The sequence below is a fragment of the Haliotis rubra genome, unplaced genomic scaffold (assembly GCF_003918875.1).
Source record: "Haliotis rubra isolate DU_JTF1 unplaced genomic scaffold, ASM391887v1 Scf13, whole genome shotgun sequence".
Taxonomy (NCBI): domain Eukaryota; kingdom Metazoa; phylum Mollusca; class Gastropoda; order Lepetellida; family Haliotidae; genus Haliotis; species Haliotis rubra.
Genome location: NW_025765225.1, coordinates 782,111 through 799,870, shown reverse-complemented (window position 1 = coordinate 799,870; position 17,760 = coordinate 782,111). Strand labels below are relative to the sequence as shown.

The 17,760-nt window shown below is 37.1% G+C and overlaps 1 protein-coding gene across 4 annotated transcripts in view; it reads left to right on the top strand.

Moving 5' to 3' along the window:
• Positions 1-17,760, top strand: part of LOC124267080 — a 31,799-nt gene that overhangs the window by 3,036 nt on the left and 11,003 nt on the right. For 2 of the 4 annotated variants that reach the window (XM_046701910.1, XM_046701909.1), the window contains exon 2: positions 5,606-5,819. In XM_046701910.1, coding sequence (XP_046557866.1) covers positions 5,684-5,819 — 136 coding nt within the window. In that variant the 5' untranslated portion in view covers positions 5,606-5,683. Of the gene's footprint in view, positions 1-5,605; positions 5,820-7,150; positions 7,158-8,233; positions 8,690-17,760 lie in introns of those variants that run through there. The other 2 variants (XM_046701912.1, XM_046701911.1) reach the window with 2 other exon arrangements.

The following is a 17,760-nucleotide window of genomic DNA, read 5'->3' as shown; positions in this document are numbered from 1 at the left end:
GGCTTGGTTGACACATGTCATCAGATCCCAGTTGCGCAGATCGATGCTCATGCTGTTGATCAGTGGATTTCTGGTCCAGACTCGATTATTTACAGACTGCCACCATATAGCTGGAATATTGCTGTGTGTGGTGTAAAACTAAACTCTCACTCACTCACTTATGGACGATCACCTAGTCTTTGAAATGGACATATATACAGAGTTTAAAATAGTTTCTAATTATGTTCATAAAATATAATAAAAAGGAACCTTGAGATGTTTTTCATTTTCAAAATGTAGTAACCTAAAATTGCCACATATTCTAGACTTGCATGGGCTGCATTGGGTATATTTGATTCAGGGTATGTAAGACTGACAAGTGTCAGGGGAACCTTGAATACTCTTTGACTGCCTAGTTTAAGTGGAGATGTTGAACTAATCAGATGTCAGCTTTCTAAGATAATTCAGCAGCATTTATTTACACCTCAATTCAGAAAGTTTGATTTGTTCTGAAAACCAACATGGAACACAAATAATCCTTTGATCATACTCCCATTAGGGTGTAGATACTATGCCACTCAGTGTCAAGAGAAGTTATAACATAGCCAAACAGTGTATTGGCTTGACTTTATATTTTGACAGTCTGGAATTTTAATGAGCCCTGATTGCTGATTAAAGTTCACCTGATGTGACCTGTTATGGAAGTATCCTCAAGGTCATTACCGCAAACAGGACCGCCTCCGTGGTGTAGTGGTTAGAGCGTCCGCCCAGAGAGTGGAAGGTTGCAGGTTTGATCCCCAACTAATGTCATACCAAAAGAGCGTTAAAATATGGTACTTGTTGGTCCTTGCCTGGCTGCCGGCATTAATGGGTACAAGGACTGGCAAAGAAAAGACGATCAGTGGACATGATCTCAGCTGTATATTTTTGCTATTTTTAAGAGTGAGTACATGTTGTCATTAGCCTGTGTCAGTGACATTCCAGGTCTATCACTGTTGACTGTTGATAATAAAGCCTACGTCAGGGACCTTTAACATAGTAGCTAATAGCATAAACAATAGGGCTGGGTATTGCAGAGAATTTTCATATTGCAATATATTGCGATGCGAAAGCATATATTGCGATATGTATTGCAATATATTGCAAGAAGTTCTTTTATAACAAAAAACTACTTATAATCGAGTTAATTCTTGATGTATAAAGCAGAAACACAACATGTCACCATGCTTGATTAATCTTTAATAAAAACCTTTAATCATGACAAAATAAAAATGTAAATAATATTTGGCACAAATAAATAAAGGAAAGGAACAATTTATGAAACGGAAATATCCGAAGATTTCCAAGTGTTACAAAGTCTTTTCGAATGCATGTCAAAATACCGGTTTTCAATCAGCGTATTGCAATACGTATTGTTTTCATGTCTGAACCGGTATATACCGGTAAACCGGTTATATTGCGCAGCCCTAATAAACAACACATGTACTCTGAATATTATGGCACATAATCAGCTACTGTTCACTTACACAAAGCTGTTTCAGCTCTAAGATAGTGGAACACTGACAGTGAGGTGAAATGGGGTTTAACATCACCAAGAATAACAGAATCATCAAAGCAACCTGACTTATGCCGGTTTTATAGTGCTAGCTCACTAAGATACCATCCATGCCGCAGTTAAGCATGAATACCCCACTCAGATACATTATACTGACTCCGAGCCAACCAGTCCTTGTTTAGGTACTCTAACTTGGTACTTTAACTGTTTGGATTCCCAATATTTCAAGAACCTGTTATGATGGTATTAATGTAAGTTTTGTAATAAAATGTTAGACATATGATATTAAGAATATAAATTGATGTAATTTGATACATTTCTTTCTGAGAACAGCACTCTGTTGTACAAGTCTATTTCATCTGTCCCCTATCTCATGACCTTCATGAGCTTATATGACTTAAAGTTACCATAACAACTCTAATGTAAATGCACAAAATATGATCTCTTGACATCAAAATAACATAACAAAATATGCAGATAATACACACAGATATCCCATGTATTTTATGCATAGTCTGTGTTGAAAATACTTTGCTGTTGGGAAGATTTAACACAATGGCAAGTCACCCGACTGTCATGAATTTTAGGGAATGACTCCTTATAATATGCATGACTTCATTGAAGACTGAGGGAGTCAAGATGACTTCCTTATTGTGGAGCGTAGGGCAATCCCCAGATATGGGTATAGCTGATTATAGGTGTTTCAAACTGTGACTAAGACACAGAAATCATCATTGTGCAATTTATTACTGCATTTGAATATAGAGTGTCCAGTGTGGCTGAAAATGGGCTATCAGTGAGTGAGTATTGAATAACAGTGTGGCAGGACAATATGACTGGTCTGTGTACCCTGCTGACATGGGGTAAATGTTTCTGTCAGAGGTAAAGGTCAGTACATTGACCCCTGTATTGTATTCCATAGTGTCTCTCCACACCTTTTCCCCATTGACTAACTGGCATTATCCTTGCCACTGTTAACATCGGAAGCTGTTCAGGTCATCACATGGCTCACAGGTCTGTCTACAGCGGTGTTGATTGTGGGAAGTGGGACAAGAGCCTTTTGTTTTCCTGTTTACCCTTTGGCTGATTTTGTTATATCTTCTTTAGAAGTTTATTTTTAGTTTGAGCAACTGCTTTCATGTTTGTTGAAAAGTGTTTGATAGCTAATTACGATGGCACATCTTATGCAAATTTCTGAGTATTAATCACGTTGGTATAGTGGCTTAGATTTTAAGTCTAGATCTCATACAGGTTGTGTTTTGTAAATATAGGGCTTTGGGTGAGTAATAAAAACTTTTGACATTGGAATATTATTTTTAGATTGAATTGTTGATTTGTATGTGAAGAATACTTGTTTTATATCTCTGCAATATACAAGTTAAAAGAGAAAAACAGAGTATTGCATCTTTGTTAGGCAGTTAGGAGTTGGAATGGCATGAAAACATTGTAGAAACATTTCAGAGCTGTTTCTTGTTCCTTTATCAGGTGAAGTTTCATCATTAGTGTGTGCTGTTACAGGTACTTAAAAAGTCTGTCACAATTACTTATAAAATTGATATTGGGACATTGTGTGGCATTGCTGAGCAATAATGAATTAAGTTGAAAGGTACGAGGATAAAATATCAAATATATAACTAGTGTAAACTCTGTTGGTAGTGCCTACAGAAACTAATATGCTAAAAGAGCACTCATTAATTCGCTGTAAACGTCACTGACATGTGAATAGTGTTCGATGTTTGCAGGTACGAGGATAAAATATCAAATATATAACTAGCATAAACTCTGTTGGTAGTGCCTAAAGACACTAATATGCTAAAAGAGCACTCATTAATTCGCTGTAAACGTCACTGACATGTGAATAGTGTTTGATGTTTGCAGATCTCACTTTAATTAAATAAATAGAATCAGTGCCAAGGAGTAACCACTATTCTCAGAAACTGATTCCATAAGATATATAAGGCAAAATAATGGTGAAAATTGTATGTTTGGATCACTGAATCACAGCTAGCAGTATTGCCATAAATGTAGTGAAATTTTATGTTGCAGTCCATACATCATTACTAAGTTGTATTTTGTTACACAAAAATAGCAGACATTTGGCATACACCAGATTTCTGGCTCTGGAATGTAGTCTGGTTTAGACGTAGGTCTAGATTGGTGGGATTATAACAGGAATTAAGGAAAAGGACATAAACATAGGGTTGAAAGAAATGTTCATCATTGTAAATCAGGGACCGTAAATGTGAGTCCGGTCTTGGTAGCAGGGGTGGAAATAACCCATTGCCCGACGTCCGAGTCCAGTGTTTTTTTCTGTTGGGCAAGCAAATTTGTATATCACACTGTACTGGCGTCCAGTTGACTTTCCAATGTTAATTATGTTGTTTATTTAAAAAATTCAACAAGAAAACGGCCGGTATAGTGGAAAAAATTTCAGGGCAAGTGATTTCACATTTGCCACTGTACCGGAGTACACTAGCAATTTTAAAGTTATTTCCACCCCTGTGGTAGAAATCTAAATTAGTCGGTCAATAGTATGTAAATCAAAATTTGCAGACTAAACTTGACTAGCTGAAGAAATATGTAATACATCCAGTGACTCGTTAGTTTGAGATCCTGTTTACAGAGGTTTAATCTGTCCATCACTTAACATAATAGAAGATCCTGCTTGGGTTCAGCTGATTATTTCGCATGTAATATCGCATGTTAGCATCTCCTGTTAGCATCTCCTGTTCCTTTTTACAAGGAAGACTTACTAACAATGTGTTGAAAGGTAGGTTAAAATCACAAAATCTGTCATTTACTCAAATTGGTGGTCACCAGTTTGCATAAACTACCAGTGTTTAGGCTCAGAAAACTGTCACAAGTTTAACCAGATCTGAAATAGGTATGAAGTTTTTGTGCATGTGTTCATTTACTTGCTAATATAAATGAGGATGGGTATAGGATACATTTTTAAATATTTCTATTTATATTTGCTCCTTTTTTTAATACAGTGGGTGGAACATTTATACCTGACTAGAGGTCATAGAAGAACTAGCCATACAATATCACTATATCCTCCATGTATACTGAAAATAAGTTTGAAGTTTTTTAGCGTTTTGATGTTTACATATTTCAAAGTTCTAATTGTATAGAACAAACTAATGTAGATGGAAGTCAAAGCAGTTAACCAGGGGTGGAAATAACTTTAAAATTGCTAGTGTACTCTGGTACAGTGGCACATGTAAAATCACTTGCCCTTATAATTTTTCCACTATACCGGACGTTTTCCTGTTAATTTAAAAAAACAAAAAACATAATTAATATTGGAAAGTCAACTGGACACCAGTACAGTGTGATATACAAATTTGCTTGCCCGACAGAAAAAAAACACTGGACTCGGGCGTTGGGCAATGGGTTATTTCCACCCCTGTTAACAATCAATGTATATTTACTTACATGTATAGATTTCTATCAGTGAATTTGTTCAAATATGGGATTGGTTCTATCATACATACTGTTTGTATATATGCTAGATAAGAGACCAAACTGTATGTGTTTTTATTCCAAGGTAGTCACTGATTAGACGGCAGTCTGTGCATAGGTGGTCTAGTGGTCTAACAGAAGATTTGAAAATATTTATGGAAGTGACTTCTAAACCCTTAGATACGACAGATCTTGGACATTCCTTGATTATGATAATATCCTTAAGCATCGTCAAGGACAGCAAATGTGGATTACGTTTATGGTGATGACTATTGCTCTGCAGAGTTGTGTCCCTTTTGTCCATGTCTGGATCTGCAGAATCTGTCACCTCTTGTGACAAGCCATCATGCCTGAAGACCCAGGTTCGGTTACCCACATGGGTACAATGTGTGAAGCCCATTTCTGGTGTTCCCCACAGTGATATTGCTGGAATATTGCTAAAAGTGGTGTAAAACTCACTCACTCTTGCGACAAGCGTCAGATCTTCACTAGACTCCCTGAATTACATCTCTCTGACATTTTTATTAAGTTTAATTAGATTACAGAATAAGACCTTTCATTGAATATTAATTACTTCAATATGTAAATTTTTCTTTCTTTTTCCAGATGTACGTTTAACAACTGATGGGTCTGTAGTAGATGTGCAAAGTCAGAGCCTCGTTCTGAACCAGGCGAAAAAACAAAATGTCTGAAGATGGGTACCTCCAGCCCAGGCCTGCAGACTATGACCTTGACCCTAGACTGAAACATCAGCCTGATCAGTCACAACCTGATTTACGTCAAGACGGTCGCCAGGAACCCAAACCAAGATTTGATTCTGGTAATTCTTGTGTTTGTTGTCAGAAGTAAATGTAGTTCCAGTTATAATTGGGAATATTGTGAAAAAAGGGATACTCAGTTGGTGATAGAGTATATCATATTTTCTTGTGTATAATGCTCACATTTTGACAAACATACAGCTGTGTAGATGGAAGTGTGTATCATGCAAGGAGTTTTCAGTTTTCGTAAAAGAGTAAACTATAGCACCAATATTTTGCACCACATACAGCATATCAGCAAGTCAGTAGTGAAGTACTCTTGTTACTGATTTACCTGTATGTTACCGATTTTCCCGAACTTGTACAAGGAAATATGATATGGGTAAATGACTTTGCATGTTAAGTGGACTGTATCATGACGAGGAAACACAATAGAAGTACTGTGCAGAATGTCTCCTCCAGCATCAGTTACACACTGTTGGTGTACCATGTTATGTTGAAGTACTATGCATCTTTGTACCATAAACAATTTTAGGCTTCAGTTTGAAAAGAATGGTATCTTGTGTACATTGCTTTACAAGTGATGTTCATTTGAAAGTAGCATGAAGCTAATTATTTGTTGTTTGATGACATACTCAGCAATATTCCAGCTGTATGACAGTATTCTAGACCAAACATACCGGTGACTGACATCAGTTGTGTTCTATTCAGTTGAGATATATGTGATCAGTAGTGAAGTACTCTTGCTACAAGTGCTCATGTCAATGTTATTGCTCAGTCAAAGTCTTTGCTTCTTGTAAAGTCTTGTCTGGAGCATGCCATAGCCATATATTTATATCTTGCCCAACTTGAGTGTAACATATGTTATTTTACACTTTCTCAGTAAACTACAGATTTTAGTACTTTTGTTGGGTTGAGTCCCATCTGGGATTCGAACCCACACCCTCAGAGTCTGGCACCTAATTGCCAGTCCACAAAGTCAGCCGTCTCACCCACTCAGCCACCGTCGCTTCCACAAAAGTACTAGAATCTGTACTTTACTGAGAAAGTGTAATCCCAAATATAACATATGTTACATCTGACAACTTTCTGAATGGCATTGTGTATTCAAAACTTGAGGGTCACTGCTGTATTTTGATGAAAGTTTATGTGACACTTGTAATTATGACTTTATTGTATTTTTTATATTACAATCTCTACTTCTGGGTCACCACTCAAATATATGCATTTTATGGTGAACAGTACAGAAGAAATTAGTCAATAGATTTGAAGAACAATATTTGTAGTGGAGGAATCATGTTGATTTGACATCTGTACTTAAATCCAGAGCCCTTGCATAAGGTCTTCTGTGAATAAGTTTATTTGTTTGGAAATTACCTCTTTGTTTCTGTAGCTTAAGGGTAAGTATGGTATCTTACCAAAACCCTTGCATCCCCATAACCCCTTCAGCTTGTAAAAACATTCACTGTTGAGCGCACAGCTAATCTCTAATGAAATGGTTTAACCCCAACAAAGAAACAATCTGTATGGAAATAATAATGTATTCACTAATACATGAAGCATTTACATTTGACTTATTCTTTCCGAGAATGCAAGGTTCAGTCAGGGGGATATATTACTTATGGCAGTAGTTCTTGTTTCCAGAGCAGATCTGGAGGAGAACAGTTCAATATTTCATCACTAAATATAGCATAAAGAAAGGCCTAGTGGTGACCTTGTGCCTTTTGATTACAATTCTTTAAACAAATGTGATCTGTATGGCTCTATTGACTTTGTATATGTACTGAGTGTGATGGAAGTTGCTGTGAAGAGTTTCCTTACAAATCCGTCTCAGATTCTCCTCATTTGAACTGTTAGATTTCCTTCTTTGGTAAACATTTATGACTGACAGAACTTTTGGCTTTTCTCGAAATATCAGGCTGGTAAATACTTCGAAAGGTTTGTAAAATCCTTCTCAGTTATTTTGTATGGATAGTGAGGTAGCCTTGTGGTAAAAGTGTTTGCTTTTCATGTTGATATTCCAGTTTTGATTCTCCACTTTGGTAGGATGAGTAAAACCAATTTATGGTAATTTATGCTTGAATGGATAATGCTGGAATATTGTCAACCTACTCACTCACTCACTCACTCTTACCCTACAGCTTGATCTGTATCCATGTAAAAGATGGACAGTCTGTATAGGATTATTTAATCTTTTGATAAAAAAATGAAGTTATTCTTCTACAAATGATGTAATGATCTATAAGAGATGTTTCTGGCATGCTTCTGAAGAAGCTAAAAGGATTAGAGATCAAGAGATTTGTAATTACTCCACAACCACGTGGGTAATGCTGTACTACTGTGTGAGGTGAACATTTGACCTGAGATAACATGCAGGGTTACACAGATAAGTTGGGACAGGCTATGTGTAAACACGCCTTATTAGACACCCCCAGTCGCGTGACTCGATGTGCATTCTAGGCAGGTACTTCGCATCGGCTGTGTGTGCTCTTCCGGTTGAGGCAAACGCAAACAAGGAGGTGGCTGAAACTAGATTAATTTAGGTTGATGTGTTTGAGGGATATCAGCATTTGAGAATATGTTCTTGACAAATTATTGGAAAATACATTTCCTGACTTTATAAGAGAGGGCAAAAGTAAACATGGAGATCTCGGAAGACTAGAGGGTTTAAGTTGATGTCTTTGGAAACAATAAACATTTGGGGAATGTCCTTGGCGTCTTGTCGGAAGATATATTTCCTGATTCTGGAAGTAGATGGTTTGGTCATCAAGTGAGGGAGGACTTCGACTCATGTGATGGTTGTGCTGGCATATGAGAGGAAGACCAGGCTTGTTGAGGAGGGGAAATGAGCCAGTTGTGTCAAGTGGAGATTTTCTTGTAGTGATGTGATGTCAGTTAGAGGACTTGTGGACTTGCACTGTGTAGCTGTTCAGTAAGTATCACATATTCTGCCTTCAATTAGATATTAGACAGTGATTTAAACATGAAATTGTGGCAGACATGATTTCATGGGTAAAACTTGCTGAATACTTATGTACATCTCAGGACATATTAGTTGGTTGGTTGGTTTGTTGTTTAACGCTGCTTTCAGCCATCTTCCAGCTATATGGCGGGCAGGACATGTTAGTTATTAGATGTAAATAATATTGGTTGCAGTGTATGCTGAACCAACAACACTATAGCTCCTTCACTGACTGTGAACTGATTTCACTTTTGTGCATTTCAATTCTTACCCAAAATTTTAATTATATTTTGGCTGGTTGTTTCATGTGGCTTAAGATTATGTTGTTTCTATAGTGTTATAATTAGAAATCATTCTGTGAAAGTAGAGTTGTGTTTTATAGCTGTTGTCATTACTTACTTTGACGCCTGGTTTTGTTGAGGTGTTTGTCAGGTTCATTCAGTGCTCTAGCCCCAATAACACTCATAGTAACACAGGTATGGCCTTGCATGTTATCACATTACTGCAAGTCTGGCTGTGCAGCCAGCGGGTTAGTCATGCATTCAACGCTTAAATATTTGAATGTTTATTTTATCTGAATTTTCTGAATAGGAGGAATATACACGTTTGACAAGACTGTCCATCTATAATATGTGCCTGATGAGAAGCTGCTTGTGTAGTTCATTACTTTATGTTGAGAGGGGGTGTTGGAATTACTGTTTCAGTATTTCATGGGGTTTATGGGGAAAGGAAAATATAGCTGAACTATTGTTTATCTGGGAAATGATGAGTGTTAAAACATGCTGAAATGGTGATGATTAATAATAATAATAATAATAATGACATTTGTAATGCACTGAATTCCGCACCACGGAGGGGCATGCTCAAAGCACTAAAATACAATCTGATCATTATTACCCTGGGATAACCCAAGATGCCTAGGAGGTGCTAGAAGGTTAATAGTCACATGACTTATTTCACCGGGTACCCATTTTTTGCTGGGTGAACAGAGGCAGTTGTGAACAAATTCACTTGCCGATGGTGAGACCATATGTATCACATGTGCTTCCAGTGATATACTGTTGATGCAAAATGTAAGAAACATAGAGTCGACTAACATATTTTGAACACTGAGAATATTTTCAGGTTGCCACTGTGATTGTCCTTGCATGTACATGTATAAAGTTGTGTTTTGTATTGGAATCAGTGAACACATGTAAGCGTAATCACTATTTCATGGGTTTCTGTGAAAATGGTTATGAAATATTTTGTGAGAAATGAAAGTATGAGGTTGTTGCTGTCAGTCAGAGCCAAAGTCCTTTGTATGCTACTTTATCATGCAAGTGACAGTATTATGATTCAAAACTGTAACTGCATTATACTGTCACTTAGTTACTGTATATACTGAAGTTGACCTCACCATATCGCACCTGCATGTCATGTTGTCCAAGCAGAGGAATTTAGACTGGTCTTTGTCTACTTGTTATGGGGTGTGGTGGGCAAGCTGGCTAAGGAGCCAAGCTAGTGATCCAGCGAGCATGAGGTGCCAGGATCGAGCCCACCTGTGACTGGGTGTAAAAACCATGGAGTCAACTTTGTGTGATGAAGGCTCTTTCAGTGTTGTCACAACCCCTAGTGTACAGTACACAACCCTGTGCAATTAAAAGAACCCATGAATCCGTTGGTATAGACCAGATTGTGGCCACATGAATAAGTGCAAACACCTAGTTGCGGGTACAGCAACGTGCAGTAAACTCGGACAAAGTACTGTGACTATGTGTTCCAGTCAACCCAGCTGTGAATGGGTACCTCGTAAGGATGGGAAAGCCGCAATAACTTGGCGCGCCTTTGGCAGCAAGAGTTGTATGATCCCCAGGGAGCTGAGATTGATAATAAGATGTGCCGTTGAGATTGACATCTAATGATCGAGGGAAAAAATACCAGCGCCTTGAGCAAGCACTAGTGCGTGGATATGTGCGCTATATAAATATCCAATAATAAATAAATCAATAAATTGTTGCTGTAGACACTCGTCTGAATCAGATACAGTAAAATGTTTTACTGTTAGTAAGTCCAAATAACAAATTAAATCACTAAAACGTTCCAGTAAACAGTATTTGTGTTTCGTGAGCTGATAAAAGCTTATATCTTATAATAGTCTAGAGCAGTCTTGAGTAAGCCTGATAATATTTCGTCTGGTGTAGTTCAGATACATTACATACTACATTACATACTAACATTTGTATAGCGCTGATATCCAGCTCAGCTCAGCTGCTCAAAGGCGTACATGTATCATTAACAAACTCTACAGAAAATGTTGCTGACCAACGTGTTTGATTTTTCAGACTCTAAAGGTATTGAAATGGTTCCGACAGTTTATCACAAAAATCTTCAAGAAATCATAAGTGTTCAAATTTGTATATGCATATCAAGGTATGCAGGCCCATACATTCCAGACCTTTGTGACCCAACTTCAATACTTAACCCTGCAAAACATCCTGATCCTGTAGACTACAAAGTATTTTGAACAAGTTTCAGAATGTCATTTAGAAGTTGAAGTCTTCTTTGTGAAGCTTCAAAACATTCTACAACATGTGGTTCTTTTTTAAATTGTACAATGAAATGAATGTCCAGGTTATCAAATCATTTATACTTGTCATTTGTTTTTAGTATATGTACTACTCTAATGAAATCAGAGTAAACTCTGTTCTTGCATATCAAACATAAACTTGGTTGTTCTTTAGTTTTCTTTGAGTAATATATGTTGAAATCTCTAGTACTGAATCTCTGAACAACTAGGTTTCTGACTGAACAGAATCTGGTCCAGCTTGGCTGTAGATGTAACATTACACACCAGCTACAGTGACTATGTTACATTGATGCCCTCAGCCCCAATTATCTTGTAAATGTGGAATGTAACTGGTTACAAAGGTTACTAAGTAATCTGTTGTGAAAGGACCAGGTTTCAGACCACAAACAAATGGTGATTGGGTGAAAGGTTTTCGCTTGAACAAATCAGTGAAAACATTGACCATACTTACATTTGGCACAGCTTTAGACAAGGAAGATCAGTGGTTTTCTTGCTGGATACACATGGATATTTCATGGTTCGAAGGAATTGCCAGGATAATTTCATGCTGCAGGGTAGTCTGTTTGAAGTACATCAAATTTAGTATTGATATTTGAAAAGCATGTTTTGGGTAAGTAATATGTAAGCAGAATATTCTTCTGAATTAGATAGTTTTGAATCCAAGATATCCTGACTGATTCTTACTTTGGGACCGTTCATAATTTATTTTTATTTTTTATTTTTTTAATAATTTTTTTTGGGGAATGATGATTTTAAGGGGTGTCACCCATTTTGTTCTGGGGAGGTAGGGGGTCATCAATTTTGTACACATGTACTATTGGGGTTCATCAATTTTGTACATTAAAATATTTGAAAATTATCGTGAAAAATATCTGCAGCAGAGGGGGTCATTGATTTTGTATATCAAACATGCAGGGGGTTAAGCATACTTTGTACATAAATTTTAGGGGGTCAGTCACATTGTACATGCTTTTCCATAAAATCATCATCCCCCCAAGCCATAAATTATTAACGGTCCCCTAGTTTTACGGAAATTCTTTTTGGGTTAGTTGTTTCCCCACAGTGGTAACCATCGAGTACATGCTTCAGCTTTCTGCCCATTTGAAGCCAACATGTTGTGATTACTCAGAATGCTGTCATATATAGCAGTGTGGAATTCCACCAATTTAGTCATAATACTTTGCCCCTTAAATTACTTTCCTGAATGTTTTGGATTTTCCAAGTTGATAATGACGTACATGATTTAGGAAATCTGCATCATCTTGTCACAGAAAGCCTTGATACGTTTAAGTTGGGGTTTTCTGAATTTCTATGAATTTCTATTTTTTCATGTAGCAGACGAGAAATGGAAATTGTTTGATGGTGTCATGGTTATACTGAGTCAAGGGAAGTGACTGAGCGGGCCATTGTTTGTGTCTGAGAGCAGGATAATATCGGTCACTATGTCAGAAACTGGCCTTTACAGCTACAATGCCAATGCTGATGGAAAGGCCAGCGGAGTTATTACAGGAAGTCGACATCAGTGCAATTGTGATGGATGTCAAGAGAGAGGGCTTTTTTGATTTGCATACAAACAGATTTGTAAATGAATGTTTTAAGAGGGGTGATAGAAATGATATTTCTTCTATATCTTTTCAGACTTTCATTTCAATGTTGGCAACATTTGAACATGCTTAGTCAGGTTTAATGAATAAAAAAAATTAATTACACTGTTGTCATTTGTTTGTTTTGGAAACAACTACATTTAGGGATAAAGGTGTAAATGATTTATTTCACATGAATAACTGTTAAAATGTAAAACAAACAGTAAAAATATCCTCTGTCACAGGGATGGACCTAGACTAACAACTAGTCCCTGAAATGAACATATTTTACTGAAAAAAGTTCATAGTAAAAAAAATATAATATAATGAAAAGGAGCCATGAGACTTTCTTCGTTTTCAGAAGCTGAGGAAATCTAGACTTGCCACATTTTCTAGACTTGCGTGGGCTTTCTTGGATATATTTGCTTCAGGGTCTGTACGACAGACTAGGACAGACCTTTTGTTCCATGTATCGGTGAAACAATGAACATGATTTGTAATAATAAATGAAAAGTCAGTTTATCAAGCCCCTAATATCCAATCTCTAACCACAATCAAATGGTTTCTCATGACAATAAACATATATACAGAAGTAATAAGAATAGTGATAATCTAATTTTTCAGCGTGACAAATGAATGCTTGAACCACTGGGCTGCCCCACCTCCCTTGTTGCTTATGGAGCTAAATCACTTACTGAGTACTCTGTAAATTGATAACACATGTGCAAACAATTATTGATTAGAAATAGTAAAGTGATCTTGATTCTTCTACTAGACATAAGAAAATAGCTCGAGTGTCGGATTTGCTTTGCCAACCCTGGCATTTGAGTACCTTCCTATGAACCCATGAAGATCTGGGTATCAATGGGTCTTCAGCACCCCATGCTTGTTGCAAAAGGTGGTCAGGCTCGCTGGTTAATGCTGAGATCAATTCTTATGATCTCAGTCATTGGATTGTCTGGTCCAAACTCGATTGTTTACAGATTGCCATCATATAACTGGGAACTTGCTGAGTGTGGTGTTAAACAGCAAACAATGAACAAATAAACCTTCCTGTCATTAGACATAAGAAAACAGTTTGATGCTGCAGTGATATAGCTGAATATCTGTAACTATGGCTTTCAACAACATTCAATCTCCTACTCTTAAGAAATACAAAAATGAAAGTTGTTTTTGTTTGTTGCCGATTTGAAAAAAACACGTCAATGGATTCAGTAAAATATAGATAACTTGATCAGGTCAAATGTTTACTTCATAAAAGTCAATGGAGCTGTTGTCATCATTATTCTTTCCTCAAAGCATAACTGAAGGAAGTGATCGGTCTACTTCTTTGTAAGGCATTTTAGAAATTGGGAAGTACAAAAATGACAAATTTATGGATAACAACTTCTTTTATTTTATAAGTGTGACATTTTGTAACAGATTCTTGTACCATTGTCTACAAGGACACGTTGCACTCATAGACTCATGGACATAGATTTGTCATTAAAGTGATAGGACTTGCCAGCAAGCTGACTAAATGATTAGTCCCATGCATATGGTTTATCATAACCAGATAACAACTGGCGGCTTCACCTAACACCCACTCACTGACAAATACAAGTGTCATTTCCCAGAAATGTGTGGCTGCATGTAACTCTGTAGCTGGTCATTCCAGGGATTGTGGCACGTCTACCTAAATACCCAGCGCTGCTCAGGTAGTGTTTGTCACTTGACATGTTCATACAGTTCATCTGATTGGTGAACACTGATCAGGGAAGGGAGATACAGCAGTTATCAGCACCTAAAGCTTTGTACATATTGGGGATGGTTGCGAACTTAAATATATTCACTCCTGTTCTGTCCTGAATGGCAGTGGAAGGTGTGTACAGCCGTTAGCCAGTTTGCAAAATTTAGCTTCTGAAAGCGGAAATGGAAACCGTATATCGGTTATAGCGTCTTTTATAGAGACTTTTATAGCGTAAGAGATTGGTCTCTTATGAAAATGGACCGGAAGGCAAGGTTTCTGGATATCTGGGGTCAGGGTATCCGAGGTCTCACTGTAATTCTTGTATATGTTGCTCAGTTCTAATATGTCAAATGTAAAAGACGATCACCTTGGGTACTTACATATGTACATATTGTGTGAAGCCCTGCTGTCTCAATGCTGGAAACTGTCAGTAAATGAGGTATTTCAATCACAAAAACTATTCACCCGGGATAGATAATCTATGACATAAGTTAATGTAAGATAATTCTTAGACTAGCGCTACGTCAATGAGAATTTTCATAGAAACAACCACATTTAAATTGAAAAAGAGCTACAGTGAGATGGAGATCCTGAACCAGGGGAAAGTATATTTATTTAGGACTTTAGCATTACAATAAGGGCTGGAGGGGAAGGAAATATATTGTTTCCGGGAGTGTGAAACAGACTAGAACACTCTTTACAACCATCTAATTGTTTGTCATTGTTCTCTGTTGTTTGGTTTTCACACTGTTGATCACTTGTTTGTCTGGTTTTGATTCTGTTATTCAGTTAATATATCTCATGGATGATGATGGTTTATACTCACTTATACCCATTCACACACAAAGACAGTTATTATTCATAAAACATATGATGACCTGATTAAAACTTTAACAAAATGCATGAAAATTTGGTAAAGTATACATAAACACTGGCAAATTATAGGCGTAAACATTACCTCTGGATTATGGTTGCCTTATTCCTGTAAATTCCACAGATACATACAGAATGGAAATGAAAATTTTAACTAAGTCATAGCTATCCCTAGTGGTATGCTTAAAAGAATTACGCAGTTATCTCCCTTAGGCTAGCTGTGACGTCACAACGTAGTTGTTGAAAACCTCTCATAATTTTTCTGTATGGACAACACACTCAGAAGACGTGTTTACAGAGTGGAAGTGTTTTTAATTTTTCTTCAAATTTTCAACAACTTCAAGACTCCTGGGCCCACTTGCACAGAGCAATCGAAGTTACAATCAATCTTAGGCCCCTACAATCAACTTTACAATCACCATACAATTGCCCTAATCCACTTGCACAAAGCCGATCTTAGAAGCGATTGTAAGGCGTGTATTTAAGATCGCGATCTTAGTTAAGATCGAACTCTTCAACGGTGGTGGTATGCAATTTCTTAAACTCGACTCCGTCTACAGTTGTCTCAAAGTCGCATAACATGCTGCCAAATAAAAGTGATACTGGTCCCAGCACACAATACATACCTCCCTCAATCGCACCTTGCATAATTTTCAAGAAAAAGTCCGAGAAATCTTAGAAGGAACCGACACGTGGGCGATAGCATATATTTTTCTACATTCTAACTGTCTTGATTTATGAACTGAGAATGTGATATTGCAACCACAGAAATACCTACCCATGTTTTATGAAAATACTGAAATACTGAAAAAATACATGAATAAATTTGGATCTAGATTTAGTGACTTAATTATGGCTTTCAACAACATTCAATCTCCTACTCTTAAGAAATACAAAAATGAAAGTTGTTTTTGTTTGTTGCCGATTTGAAAAAACACGCCAATGGATTCAGTAAAATATAGATAACTTGATCAGGTCAAATGTTTACTTCATAAAAGTCAATGGAGCTGTTGTCATCATTATTCTTTCCTCAAAGCATAACTGAAGGAAGTGATCGGTCTACTTCTTTGTAAGGCATTTTAGAAATTGGGAAGTACAAAAATGACAAATTTATGGATAACAACTTCTTTTATTTTATAAGTGTGACATTTTGTAACAGATTCTTGTACCATTGTCTACAAGGACACGTTGCACTCATAGACTCATGGACATAGATTTGTCATTAAAGTGATAGGACTTGCCAGCAAGCTGACTAAATGATTAGTCCCATGCATATGGTTTATCATAACCAGATAACAACTGGCGGCTTCACCTAACACCCACTCACTGACAAATACAAGTGTCATTTCCCAGAAATGTGTGGCTGCATGTAACTCTGTAGCTGGTCATTCCAGGGATTGTGGCACGTCTACCTAAATACCCAGCGCTGCTCAGGTAGTGTTTGTCACTTGACATGTTCATACAGTTCATCTGATTGGTGAACACTGATCAGGGGAAGGGAGATACAGCAGTTATCAGCACCTATGTGTACAAAAAAGCTTTGTTTCATATTGGGGATGGGTGCGAAACTTAAATATATTCACTCCTGTTCTGTCCTGAATGGCAGTGGAAGGTGTGTACAGACAGCTGTGTTCATTTAGCCAGTTGGTTTGCAAAATTTAGCTTCTGAAAACGGAAATGGAAACCGGATATCGGTTATAGCGTCTTTTATAGAGACTTTTATAGCGTAAGAGATTGGTCTCTTATGAAAATGGACCGGAAGGCAAGGTTTCTGGATATCTGGGGTCAGGGTATCCGAGGTCTCACTGTAATTCTTGTATATGTTGCTCAGTTCTAATATGTCAAATGTAAAAGACGATCACCTTGGGTACTTACATATGTACATATTGTGTGAAGCCCTGCTGTCTCAATGCTGGAAACTGTCAGTAAATGAGGTATTTCAATCACAAAAACTATTCACCCGGGATAGATAATCTATGACATAAGTTAATGTAAGATAATTCTTAGACTAGCGCTACGTCAATGAGAATTTTCATAGAAACAACCACATTTAAATTGAAAAAGAGCTACAGTGAGATGGAGATCCTGAACCAGGGGAAAGTATATTTATTTAGGACTTTAGCATTACAATAAGGGCTGGAGGGGAAGGAAATATATTGTTTCCGGGAGTGTGAAACAGACTAGAACACTCTTTACAACCATCTAATTGTTTGTCATTGTTCTCTGTTGTTTGGTTTTCACACTGTTGATCACTTGTTTGTCTGGTTTTGATTCTGTTATTCAGTTA